General features: G+C 35.7%; 2 protein-coding genes across 6 annotated transcripts in view; one reads left to right on the top strand and one right to left on the bottom strand.

The window, feature by feature from the left end:
* Nucleotides 1–1608: 1608 nt before the first annotated feature.
* lamp2 (lysosomal-associated membrane protein 2) lies at nucleotides 1609–12149 on the top strand. 3 transcript variants are annotated; one of them, XR_007182820.1, is made up of 7 exons: nucleotides 1609–1812; nucleotides 3764–4278; nucleotides 4358–4489; nucleotides 6851–6905; nucleotides 7331–7501; nucleotides 10356–10575; nucleotides 10828–10968. XR_007182820.1 is itself a non-coding variant. In XM_048177110.1 (6 exons), the coding sequence occupies exons 1-6, from the start codon at nucleotides 1767–1769 to the stop codon at nucleotides 10505–10507; spliced, it is 1071 nt and encodes a 356-aa protein (XP_048033067.1). In that variant the 5' UTR covers nucleotides 1609–1766; the 3' UTR covers nucleotides 10508–12149. The 3 variants fall into 3 exon arrangements, 2 of the variants coding, with proteins under 2 accessions (XP_048033067.1, XP_048033068.1); XM_048177110.1 differs by having other exon boundaries at nucleotides 10356–12149; XM_048177111.1 differs by lacking the exons at nucleotides 10356–10575; nucleotides 10828–10968 and adding an exon at nucleotides 8367–10208 and having other exon boundaries at nucleotides 1613–1812.
* Nucleotides 12150–12581: 432 nt separating this feature from the next.
* atp1b4 (ATPase Na+/K+ transporting subunit beta 4) overlaps nucleotides 12582–12987 on the bottom strand; it is a 5995-nt gene continuing 5589 nt past the window's right edge. For all 3 annotated transcript variants that reach the window (XM_048177113.1, XM_048177115.1, XM_048177114.1), the window contains exon 8: nucleotides 12582–12987. This exon is cut by the window's right edge and continues 831 nt beyond it. The gene's annotated coding sequence lies outside the window, so the exon portion shown is untranslated.

Below are 12987 nucleotides of genomic sequence, written 5' to 3'. Positions count from 1 at the left end.
CACACACACACACACACACACACACACATATAAACACAAACATACAGTTTCTATTGATCTCTATTGAATATTTGTGGTCATTGCACTTTCTTTCAACTATAATTCCTAAAGTTTTTCCACAAACCTCTAGATGGTAGTATTCTACCCTAACACATAGAGCAATGTCCAAATTCAATTTAAATTTAATTAAGTTAATCATTAAAGTGATTTTTTTCATTAAAAACACATTTTTCATAAGCAAATTTATGACATGGTTAAGTATTAGTACAGTAAATAGGTAAAAAAAAAACGCACAGCATAAATGCATAGATGAGAAGTAAATAAAACAAATGATATATAGTTTATTATGTAAAAAGTGTATATTTCCTTATGCAATTGCTCTGTAAAAGTTTGGGGTCAATCTGACCCCAAGGGACTAAATCGTTGAAAACAATCAAAGGACCATTAAGGGTTAAAGCTAAAATTTCAATATCACTGTATTTTTTTTTTGTGGTCAACTGTATAATAAAGGTTTATTTTTACTGAAAGGTTTAAAGGATATTATCCAGAAATGTCAGGTCAGGGCAGTTTGTCACATTTTAATGGGGGCAGGATGTCAAATGAGTTTCAAATAACGTTAATTTGATACAATTCACTCTATTATGGTTTGATTACATATATTAACTGCATTTTTGCTGCCGCTTTGTAATTCAAAAGTGTGTTTAATTTAGTTTTACTGTTTTAATTTATATGAAAAAAATGTGTGCAATATACTGTATAGTTTTCCCACTATTGGGTCACAAAAGGTCAACATGTGTTAAGTCAACCTTTGGTTTTTGAGTTTTCGGAAATGGTTAAAATGCATTAAGGAAAAATAGTTACAAAACGGTTCATAATATTCACAGTTTATGAATCATATGTTCTCATGTTTATTTATTTTTATTTAGGCTATGTAATGTGTGAGATGTATCAGTGTTAAAAGTTTGCTTTTTTTACCAGAGTTTTTTGTTTTGTTGTGTTTGTAGTTTTGTTTTGTTGGTGAATTGTATTGATCTAGGGTAAATTTGACCTCAACGATAAGTATCACAGGCTACCCATATTTCGAACCTAATACAAAGGCTAATATATGTGTCAATACAGAAACTGATGATCAAAAATAACCCTAACCATGAAATATTTACTGCAAAAGAATGTGACAACTATCCCTAGAAATTGCATTTGACAAATTTCACACATATGAAAGCTAATAAAGGAAGAATTATATGGGCTAAATGTCAATTTGAGGGGGAAAAAAACTCTAAAATGTGCTCCTTTAAACCTGACCATGGGTTAAGAGGAAATCAGCACTTACATGGATATTTTTTGGTATTAATAACAAAATGACTATAATCATATTTATATTTATAATAATATAATATCTATAAAAATATTTATATGAATAGTTTTGTATGATCAGAACATATTTTCATAACATTAAAATCTTCACACAGCACAAACATTTTTTTATGTTATTGTTTACTAGACCCACAGTCTTATTAATTGCGCTCTGAGACACATATAAAACGTTTCGGTGTCTGATTTATTAATTACACACAGGTTGGGCAAATTACCAGTGTTCGTAATCTCGACGTAAGGCACATGTGCAGGAGGAGGAGAGCGCAGTTCTGTCATATGACTTATATGAGCGCAGGTTTGAGGCTGAGCTTACAGCGCTGCTGAACCGGGTCACACTCGGTCCGGGCGTCGATTACTGTCTGTCTGCTCTGAGGAACCATCCATCCGTCGCAATGGCTGTCCGCGGTTGTGTGACCCTGCTCTTTATTCTGCTGAGTGGTACGTACGACTATGTTGTTGAGTGCCTTATTTCAGACGGTGTCACATTACAAAAGCAGATATTGAAGTTTATTTTTGGGAGGTTTACTCAGGCCCACAGGAGCGCGAGAGCCTTTAGCATTAGCATTAGCATGAATTCTTAGCTACGCAAGTAGAAACACGTTAGATAATGAGAATGGCTGTCATCTTGTGGGATACATATTTTACAGTCTTTGACTGTATAAATGTGTTTAAACAAGTCAGAGTAATTAATAAAATTACATACATTCGTTTTTGATAGATACCCTGAGCGTTATCTTGCAACTTCTGTTGTTTACCTGCTATATTGTTAGCGAATTTAGATTAAAACAACAAACGGCTAAATGTATTTAGGTAACGTTGTATAATTAGTATTGAGCGGTAAAAAAAACTCCTGTTTGTCTGAACCTAGTCGCTGTCTACATAGACAACAATAATGGGCATCCTGGACGCAACATTTTAATTTTTAATGTCCAGAAATTGTATATAGGTTGGAAATTCACTAGGTTTCAGACACAGCCGGGTTAATTCAAGCTAGTTAGCGCTGTAATAAAGCCAGTCATGTGCTGTTATAATAACTGAAGTGCGTTAATGATAAGATAAGTTCTCGGTCATAACGGATTTCATTTAACGTTAGTGTTAAAAATGATTTTACAATCTTAATTTTAATGATTTTAAGTAATTACTTTAATTAAACCGTGTTCAGCTAAAATTAAGGAAATAACGCCATAGATTTATCTCACTTGCCACATATTTAACTTCACAAGCATGTGATCCTGAAGTGCTTGTTCAGTGTATTTCTCTGCCACACATTCATCATCATGTGATGGGTTTGTTTGTGAAGCACCAGAGACTTCCTTAGCTGTAAGCAGCAGGTTAATGATTTCATCAAACTATGACATGGGACAGTCACCCAGTGCCTGTGATCTTAAAGCTGGAATATGTTATGCAACTTCTAAAATCTGAACAGATTTTAAAACCCTTGGCATCATGCACTTGCCAGCTTTGTAAATGGTTACAGAGACAAACTGGGCATCAATGACTGAAGATTACACACTACCAGGCTTTCAGGTTGTTCTTGTTGCTAAAAGATGCTTGACAAACCAAGACAATGGCCCGGTTTCACAGATAGGGCTTAGCCTAAGCCAGGATTAGGCTTTAGATCAATTAGGATATTTAAATAGCTTTTATGAAAAAAAAAAAAAAAAAAACATTACAGGTGTGCATCTTGAGACAAAACAATGGCATGGACATTTTAAGATAGGTCAGTACAAGTTGCTTTCAATTAAAACAGCTCAAACATGCATTTTAGTCTAGGACAAGCATAAGCCTTTTCTGTGAAACTGGGGGTATGTGTTTTAAAATCAGCTCAAAATATCAAACATGTCTGATATCCTCTGACTGTATGAAATCATAGTTTGAAGCTTAAAAAAAAATTGGAATCTGAGCCCAACTTGCATGACATGATTTTTTTATTTTTATTTCTTGAAATGCAGCATGAACTCTGACTGCCCAAAATCTGGGGGAAAAGCTGTTTGGTGTATTTCAGCCTTAAGGCAATGCAATGCAATACAAGAGCAGATCAATTTCAATCTTTTGGAGTGTTAGTTTGCTTCCATTTCCAGTCAGTCAGTCGGGAAGTTGAAGCTTTTGGAATGTGCTTGGATTGCTGTTTTTATTTCCTTATGCATGGAGGTGGTTGACAGGCTATGGTGTGCTTAAATTGTCTCTCACTTTCGGTATACTAATGAACCAGTCTTCATATATTTAACAGCATTTATTATATAATAAGATGTTTGTATAAGTTGACTTTTGGAAAGATAAAAAGGCAGGTTTGTGTATTCTCAGTGTCACATGGGGAATCCCCACAATGATATTGAGTATGAGGAAATAAGTGCCTTAATCTATAATAATCTACTTTCACCCTCCATAGGTATTGTGCATGCTAATGATCAGGTGACATCACCGTTACTTGAAACAGCAGAGCCCAGTACAAGCAAACTCACCCCAGTCACGCAGACTTCTACAGCTTCTCCAACCACCTCTTCAGGTACAACTCATGCTGGTGTGACTTCAGAAGCGCCAGGTATCATGCTGACCAATGCGACTACCACACATCACAACACGACTAATTCTACCACACAACCTCCAACTACCACACATCACAACACGACTAATTCTACCACACAACCTCCAACTACCACACATCACAACACGACTAATTCTACCACACAACCTCCAACTACCACACATCACAACACAACTAATTCTACCACCGAAGCGCCAACTACCGCACACACTAATGCTACAACTGCTGCTCCGACCACTACTCCGACCGCTCCTCCTGTCCCCAACCCAACTGTTGGAAACTACAGTGTCAATTCTGACAACGTAACAGTCTGTCTGTTGGCAAAGATGGGCCTTCAGTTCAGCTTCAAAATAAGTGGGGTATGTATGAAACGGTCTGCAAATTTGTTGTAATAGACTTGCAGTGGCGTGACAGTTTTGTTTTATTCTTGCCGTTTAGAATGCCAGCGTTCAGACTGTTAATCTTGACCCGAACGTAACGGAAGCGAGTGGAACCTGCGGAGGTGGTGGAAATGACTCTTCCCTTGTACTGAAGTCCAAGGAAGTCACAGTTCATTTTGTCTTCACAAACGTAAGTCTTTGAAAAAGTGAGTCAAACATAAAAAGGGAAAAGGGAGGTAAATATTCAGGGTTGGGTTGTTTTTATCATCTGACTAACACACTCTCATTGCAGTTCTTAAAGTCCCCCTGCAGTCAAATTTAGTCAAACTCATGGAAATATTAGTTTATTTAGCAATGTATGTTTGAACCAGAAACTGACTCGGAAGAAAGGGGGAGAGCGAATTATACAGGCTTGTCTATAAGTCGATGTATCAGAATGGTAATGCGTCCTATGTATCGCTCTCTACAATGTTGGACACATAATTGTAGTTGACATGATTAGCCTTTGGCTTGACTGTTATCTAATGTGGTGTTGATGTTAAAAACCATGTTCCCATTCACCATCTCAGAGTTACACAGCTGCCTTCTAAAAATCAGAATGCTTAGAAGTGCTTTGAACATCACAGGAAGTCGGTAAAGTCATAATTCACCATAACATCTTAAAGGCACAATATGTAATTTTTGCTGCTAGAGGTCGTTTATTCAAAACAAAGGCATAGCTTGATGATGCCTTAAATGAGCGTGGAATCATGGGAGTTCTTCACTTCCACAGCCGATAGACAGCAATCCGAACTCTGGTAGAAATCCTATTCATGGATGAGCTAATGTATTTAAGTTTTATTAAAAAAAAAAAAATTCTGTGGTATTAAACGGCGTGGGCAGAGAGCTGCGGGAGTCCAGCGGAGCTTTTATTACGCTTGCGCTGCAGTCGGCCGCTTCTCTTCTTTTTGTTGCGTATGTGGGGTAACACGCTGCTGTTCTACATGGTTAAAGCAATCATACTAAATACATTTGAGTTTGTTGAAAGTTATAACTACTCTGTGCGTTCACTCTGTGGCTGGTATGAGACACTTGTTGCACTTTGCAGTAATCTAGATTGATATTAGAGTGTCATTTTAAAACTGTATGACTTGTGTTGCTAAATGACATGCAACTAACTTAAAAAATATATATTGTGTTTTGAGGAATTTGAGGAATAGTACAAACATGGCACTTATGGTAAATCAAGTAAACAACGGTTCAAACTATAAGACTAAGGCCCCTATTTTTATGATCTAAGCGCATGATCTAAAGTGCACGGTGCAGGTGCTCTTAGGGTGTGTCCGAATCCACTTTTGCTAGTTTAACGATGGGGAAAAATGGTCAGCGCTCCCGGTGCGTGTTCTAAAAGGGTTGTCCCTATTCTTTTAATGAGTAATGGGTGTGTTTTGGATGTAATGTGCAATAAACCAATCAGAGTCTCATCTCCCATTCACTTTAAAAGCCAGTTGTGTGGAGGAATTTGTAAGCGTAAAAACTGAACGCTTCTCTTGCGAGGAAACGTATCTACCATCAATGGGACAAGCCAGATTCCACCAAAGCTTTTTTTTATCTTTATGCACACAATAATAATCTTTTACATTGTAATCCTTTTATTTTTAGTATTTGGCTTGTTCGTGTGCTGCTGCATGTGTGTAATAAGTAGTTTACGTGCGTTGTGCACCCGCCTATAGGCGCATATTACTAACACACCCTTTAAATAACAAAAATAACTGCATCAGGCTGAAACTAGCAAAAAACACTTGTGTAGTGCCTGGCGCCGCATTGTGCCGAGTGTATGATAGGGCTGTGTCAGTGTTGAGCTATATAACAATTAGTTTTCAGTTGATAAATGTATCCAAACAGTTGCTCACCTGTCTAATAAAACGTATGTTAAAGCGGCTTTGGTGTTTCCATGGTTTCTACGAAAGTAAAACTGGAAATCAAGGGTAGTGTGGATATGATGTCATTGACAGGTGACGTAGGTCCTTTATTCTGTTTAAAATGTAAGTATACAAGTTAAAAAAAAAAATTAAAAAAAAGTATAAAAAATGGTTCTAGTGATTTTTGTATATTTTAATCTAAATGTCTTGCATATTGTGCCTCTAATACCTCATAAACATAATTCACCCTGCTACATGTACCAGATTTTTCCTGTCCTTTCTTAAAGATGTTCTTGTGCTCACTGTTAAAATGCCCACAGAGCATAAGAATAATGGGAAAACAAGCCCCACCAGCTTTTGTACACTGCAGTTTTAAGGAGAAATTTCTCAGCAATGGTGTTGACTGAATTTGTGCATGGTGTCTTAAGATGTATTAAAAACATTTAATAACTTGATTTTCACCACAGGGGGTCTTGTACGATGTAGTGATTTCTTATGAATCTCATTTTTGCATGATTTAGGGTTAGGGTTAGGTTTAGGGATGGGATTGGGGTGGACCTTCGTGTAAAATCTTATGTTTTCATGCCAATTAATACTAAATTGCCAATTCAATGTTACATTGATATCCGGTTACTATTCTGTTTTTACAGGTTTCAGACAAGTTCCGTCTACATGCTTTGATGCTCTCTGTTGATCTTGGAAATGGTAAGATTTTTAATGTGGAAAAACTTATTTTTATATACATTTATTTCCATACTGCCCAAGGATGCACAGATAAGCCGATAAATAGCTAATATTAAAATTCTACTTGAGCATCTTATTGTGTATACATTTTAATATCTATTTTAGTATTGTCTAAAAAAAAAAAAAAAAAGTAATGCAACACTGAAATAATTTTAAAATGCTAAAAGTGAATTTAGGCATCACCATTATGTACAGAATGAGAAATGGATATTCATTTTGAGACTAGCTAACGATTATGACAGTGAAATATCCAATATAGACCAATACAGAAATTCTATAATATCAGCCATAGCCAATATGATACCAATACATTGTGCATCACTAATGGTGCTGCATCTCTTCTCATGTAATCATATTTTGTCCTCTGATTGGTGTGACCTCAACAGGGAGCATTTTCAGTGATTCCAATAATAATCTGTCTCTGTGGGAGGCATCTGTTGGGAGCTCATACATGTGCAAAAAAGAGCTGAGTTACAACATCACCGACAAGCTTGCCGTCAATACCTTCGAGCTACAAGTGCAGCCCTTCGCAGTCCAGAAGAACATGTTTAGCACAGGTATGTATTTGAGTGCGTTTGTGATGCTAAAGAATAAAGCTGAGCTAATTACCTCATTAGAGGCACACTGTTTCAGTGAGCATTGCTTTTCAGAGTGGTTTGTGACCAGTGAAAAACCAAAGCAGTTCTATGTAAACTGAAGCAGTTAGTGTGAATTTTGAAATGCAGGCTCTGCCCTCATGCACAGCTAAAGCACAGCTCAATCTGATAAACCCATGGTTTCCTGTGATGATATCAGAATGGATGTGACTAGCTACAGCAAGATAACTGATAGTAAGAAGGATGTATATGCAAAAATTAACACGACAAACACACAAAGATGGCCTATATATAATAATAATTTTAAATATAAAAAAAAAATAATATATATATATATATATATATATATATATATATATATATATATATATATATATATATATATATATATATATATATATATATATAAAAATATACACTCTCTGAAGACTGGAATTATTTGATATAATACAAAATATTACAATTTAAAATGTTTCTATTTTAATGTATTAAAAAAAAAAAAAATCCTGTGACAAAGCTGAATTTTCAGCAGCCATTACTCGTATCTTCTGTTTTGCATGATCTTTCAGAAATCATTCTAATATGCTGATTTGCTGCTCAATAACTAAAATTTGAGATTTTATATATATATATATATATATATATATATATCTCAATTTTCTTCTAATAACAAATGCTTAATTGTCCAACTACCTATGAGGCACAGTATTACCAGATCAAGTGTCTGTGATTTTTATGTCTGAAGTGTTATGACAATATCTGCAGTGGTATTAATGAGAAGATGGCAGATTCATCTTATGTTCATTCATATTCTCTCTGTCTGCAGCCCATGAATGTTCAATGGATGACACCAGCCTCTTAATCCCAATCATTGTTGGTGCCGCTCTGGCTGGTTTGATTGTCATTGTTGTGATTGCATACGTGATTGGTCGACGAAGGACCTATGTTGGATATCAGACATTGTAATGCAACAAAATCAAAGAATCAAATCCTGAGCGTTTTAAGGGACACACAAGCCTGTTCCTGGACCATTGTAAATATTGTGGGTTTTTGTGCAATCTCAATTGGCAACTGACTCTGGGCCACAGGAGTCAAAAAATGTATTGTCCTTATGTGGTCAATTAATTAATCCTCTGGCCCTTAAACTCCAACACATTAAAATCTGAAGATACAGTGGCACTCCAGGACCAGAGCTCCCTATTGTGAAATTATTTTGTGTGCACATCACCCCCCCCCCCCCCCTTTATTTTTTATTTTTTTTTTTTTTTTTTTGTGTGAGGTAAGTGCATGGTCTTGTTTTGGCTTAAAGCCCAATTATTTTCTCTTGAAATGCAAATTAGTGCTACAGTCATAGTACCATGCAAAATATTTATATGCAAGAACAATGTTTCAGACCCTGCACTTGCTTCTCTTAGGCATTCCTTTAATTTTCATTTTGCAATTGATTGATTTAGCTCATTTAATTTGTGCCCAAGTCCATCATTACTGTATCCACAGCTTTAGACTGAAACAGTGTTTTTATTCACCTGTCTTGTGGCATTTTGGTTTAATATTAAAAGTAGTTCAAGAAACCGGTTGTTACTGTGCACTATAGTGACTGGACTGCTCGCATTTATTGAGATCATGTGCTTTTGCAATATGTTCATCGTGTATTCAGAGCAGCTGTGTGGGAGATTGCTACACTGAGAAAACATGTAAACGTGCTGGATGGCCCTTTCAAACTATTGAAATTGTAGAACAGAAAAACAAAAGCTTGAATGTTTAAACTTCATGACAAGCTTTTTTTAAAAATAAATAAATAAATAAAAACATTGTAGTAAAAGTAGGCCTGGTGTTTTTGAGTGACTTGGTGTAAAGCATAAAACAAAGAAATGGTAACTACCATTTAAATGCTGTTACTAAATAGTTTAAATAGTGTTTAGTAACTTTTTTTGGGGCGTTTAAAAAGGGACGATGAATTATAAATATAATATCTTGTCAGCTACTCCTTTACTATAATTATTTACAGCTCCTTTAGCCTAAAAGATATGTGCTGCTCTTTGCTAATACAACTGTGAATTGTATTTGCTGCAAGATAAGTTTTTTTTGCACTTGCTTGAACCCACTTTGGTAGTGGCTGTGGATCATTTTTGCCCCCCCCCCCATGTAAATTTTACATGATTTGTGTTGGTTTGACTTTCATTTGCAGAATAATTTAGTTTTAAGAAATAAGTTCAACTTGCTTTCTCGTGTCTTTCTGCTTTTGTCACACGTAATGGCTTTTTTTTCTTCCATTCACACTGTTTATGCACTACTCTAATTTAGTCTATGCACCACCTGCACAGAATCTTGTGTAAATGTATTTCACTATAGCCAGGATAAATGAAATCTTCCAAACTGGTTACTGGTAATTTTGTGCCTTGCTTGATGAAATTACTTTTGCTTGCAATCACTTATCAATAACTTTTTAAATAAAAAATGAATCTATATTTGTTCTTTTTTGTTTTCCCCTGAGCATACTTTTGTGACTATTCTGCCCGCAGACTTGTAAAAAAAGGGATTCCTTATCTGACTGTCCTAATATTTGATGTTTCATGAGATTTTGGTTGTTTTTTTGCAATGAAAATGGCTGTTTTAATTGGCTTTTAGCTGCAATAAACGGAGAAAGATAATTGTGTATACATTAAAACTGGTGTGGGCCATCTTTTCACCCTTTAACAAACTTTCACGCAAATGTCAAAGAATATGTTTCAGATGTGTTTCTATTGCAGTTTAGAACATAATGGCTTTTTCTTTTTGTTTTGTTTTTTCCCTCACTCATTCTCTTTATTTTCAGCTGAGGATTGCAGTGCAGATGAGCCTGATAACTTCATTGTCCCTATAGCGGTGGGAGTTGCCCTGGCTGTCCTCATTATTATTGTCTTACTGGCCTATGTGATTGGAAGAAAGAGAAGTCAAACCTCTGGCTATGAGCAATTTGATTCATAATAATAATCTGAGAATATGTAAAGTGTCCGTGCAAGTGCTGGCAAATCTTGCAGAACTTCAGAAATCAAGTAATTTCAGTTTGTGCACATGAAAGTTATTTTGAAATGAGTCAAATATTTTATATAAATTTGTGTTCTCTTGCCAATACATTTTGTAATGTGATTTATAAGGTAGGCCTGTATGGCACATAATAGAAGACCTGTTCTACATCGATCTGACTGAATTGTCTGTTCTGTTGTGAATAAAATCATTTGAGTGCCTGACCGTACCGTTACTTCCAAAGTCACTCACCACCCGTTTCTTTCTCCCTTTTCTCCCAGCTGAGGAATGCTTTCTGGATTCTGATTTGAGTTTTCTCGTTCCCATTGCTGTGGGTGTGGCTCTCAGCTTCCTAATCATCCTAGTGCTTATCTCTTACCTGATTGGCCGGCGGAAGAGTCGCACTGGTTACCAGTCTGTATAACAACCCAAGCTGCTGCCATCTTACCTCTAACCCCGGCTAGTCCTTTACCATTTATATTTGCTCCTCCTCTCTCTCTCTCTCTCTCTTCTGGTCCTGTTGGCTTCTTCTTTTGCCCTGCAAACTGCTCGACCCTCCTCACTTGCTGGAGCTAAACACTGATGATTCCCCAGTTTCTAACACATTTGATTGCTCTAATCACTTCCTGTGTACGATTTAACCATTTTATGAATGATGTGGTATATTTCTGCTTAATCACACTCAAAGCAATGTCAAGAGGCATGATTCAGTTGTTTAGTGTAAGCACAAGCTGTCTAAATAACCTGGCATTGTGCTGTATGTTAAATGCATGAAGAAAAAAAAAAGAAAAAAAAGATGATTCCTTTTTATGGGATTTTTGATGCAGTTTCTTGCTCTAAGGATGCTCAGTTCTGGTTGCTGTGACTTATATTCATGTGAACTATTATGAATGAATGATGCAATTTTAGAATTAGAAATCCCTTGTTTATTAACCATTGAATGTAAATGTAAATGAATTCTGTAATTGTACTCTTGTGGAAATTTTTGTTTGCCGAAATTATGAGTGAGAAGTATCCTGGCACTGTTTTTGTTTCTTTGTTTTTGTTTTTTTTTAATTATCAGAACTAATGATAAGTCACACTCTTGCACTTAGCACATGGTATTATAAAGGGACACTTTTTGTGACATTTACCAGCATTTGAATATGAGTATTTTGTTGATTTATGCTTTCGTTGATTCATTAGGTCCCTCTCAGGGAATGTTGGAAGTGTTACAATAGGCCTGTTAGTACATGGGTTTGTGAATTTAGTTGTCATTTCTCTGCACACATGCATAAAATGTACAAAATACACCATTTCTAAGACCAAAGCTACAGTTTCTAGTGCATTTTCAGTCTTATTTCCTGCTCAGCATAGTGAAAATACTGTGTCCAAACCATTTCATGTATATACATTTTTCATCATTCTTTCCTGCCCAAAGGATTTAGCTGTTAAAACGAACACAATTAAACACAGAATATCATTGTTGTACTATAGCGTGCCTTTTAGTTGCATTACCATTTCTCTGTTCCTTCTCTATAGGACCTATATCTGTCAGGTTAAGAATGTTGGTTCAAGTTTCAGAGTGGAAAAATTCAATAAAATAGCTTTTTTTGTTTTTCTACTTCCTCTTTCTTTGTTCTCTTTCTTTGACTTTATGAAATCAACATTTCTCAAATCTGTTAGACATGACGTTAAGCCACTGTAGTTTTACATGGTTCACATGACTTTTACAGTCATAAACCTCCTAGCTTCCCCTGATGGACTTCGATCAGCATGTGTTGCTATATAAGTTAGAGATATCATAAATTCCGCTTCTCTTACTGGAATACTAGAAGCGTCTATCTTTGACCCGCATATTACAGTAAACTGCTTATCACTGGATGCGTATGAAAGATTGCGTGCAGTGCTGATGTTTTTGTTCATATGATTTATGATTTCATTTTGTCATTTATCCAATAAAAAGGATCATCACATACAATTTATCATGAGACATTTGCAATACACATCACCACCGATGTTACTTTTAAAGAGAATGGAAAACTGAGCAGAAAGGTTTGATTCCGTTAATTCTCATCCATCTTTATTGTTTATGCTAGAACATGAGTGCGTTTAAAAACATGAGCTGGAAAATCTTTGTCATTGTATTTACTGAATAACAAAGATGTGCAGTTACCAATTTCCATCTCACTATTACACTGCTTTTACCATGTCAATATATTCAAATACAATTAATAAATAATACTGTTGAAATCCTTCTTACAGGTAACTGAGCAGATATTTTCACTCAGAGATGAATTATGTGAAATACTCTTTTGTTTTGTTTTTTTGTGTTGGTTGCATGCTTGACAAAAGAAAGATGAATTTTGAGAACTTGTATTTCATTGTGAAGCTCTCAAAATGATGACATGGGATTTCAGTCAAATACATTTGCCTCTGGAACTGAAATTTAGTATCCGAAA

The sequence above is a fragment of the Megalobrama amblycephala genome, linkage group LG23 (assembly GCF_018812025.1).
Source record: "Megalobrama amblycephala isolate DHTTF-2021 linkage group LG23, ASM1881202v1, whole genome shotgun sequence".
NCBI classification, from domain to species: domain Eukaryota; kingdom Metazoa; phylum Chordata; class Actinopteri; order Cypriniformes; family Xenocyprididae; genus Megalobrama; species Megalobrama amblycephala.
Note: the sequence above shows the minus strand (reverse complement) of the source record. Positions and strands in the feature narration are given on the sequence as shown.

Excerpts from the sequence above, each read along its gene's own strand:
- lamp2 (XM_048177110.1), top strand. The coding sequence starts at position 1,767 with ATGGCTGTCCGCGGTTGTGTGACCCTGCTCTTTATTCTGCTGAGTG. Across the intron at positions 1,813-3,763 it reads GCTCTTTATTCTGCTGAGTG|GTATTGTGCATGCTAATGAT; the intron begins GTACGTACGACT and ends CACCCTCCATAG. Across the intron at positions 7,502-10,355 it reads GAAGAACATGTTTAGCACAG|CTGAGGATTGCAGTGCAGAT; the intron begins GTATGTATTTGA and ends CTTTATTTTCAG.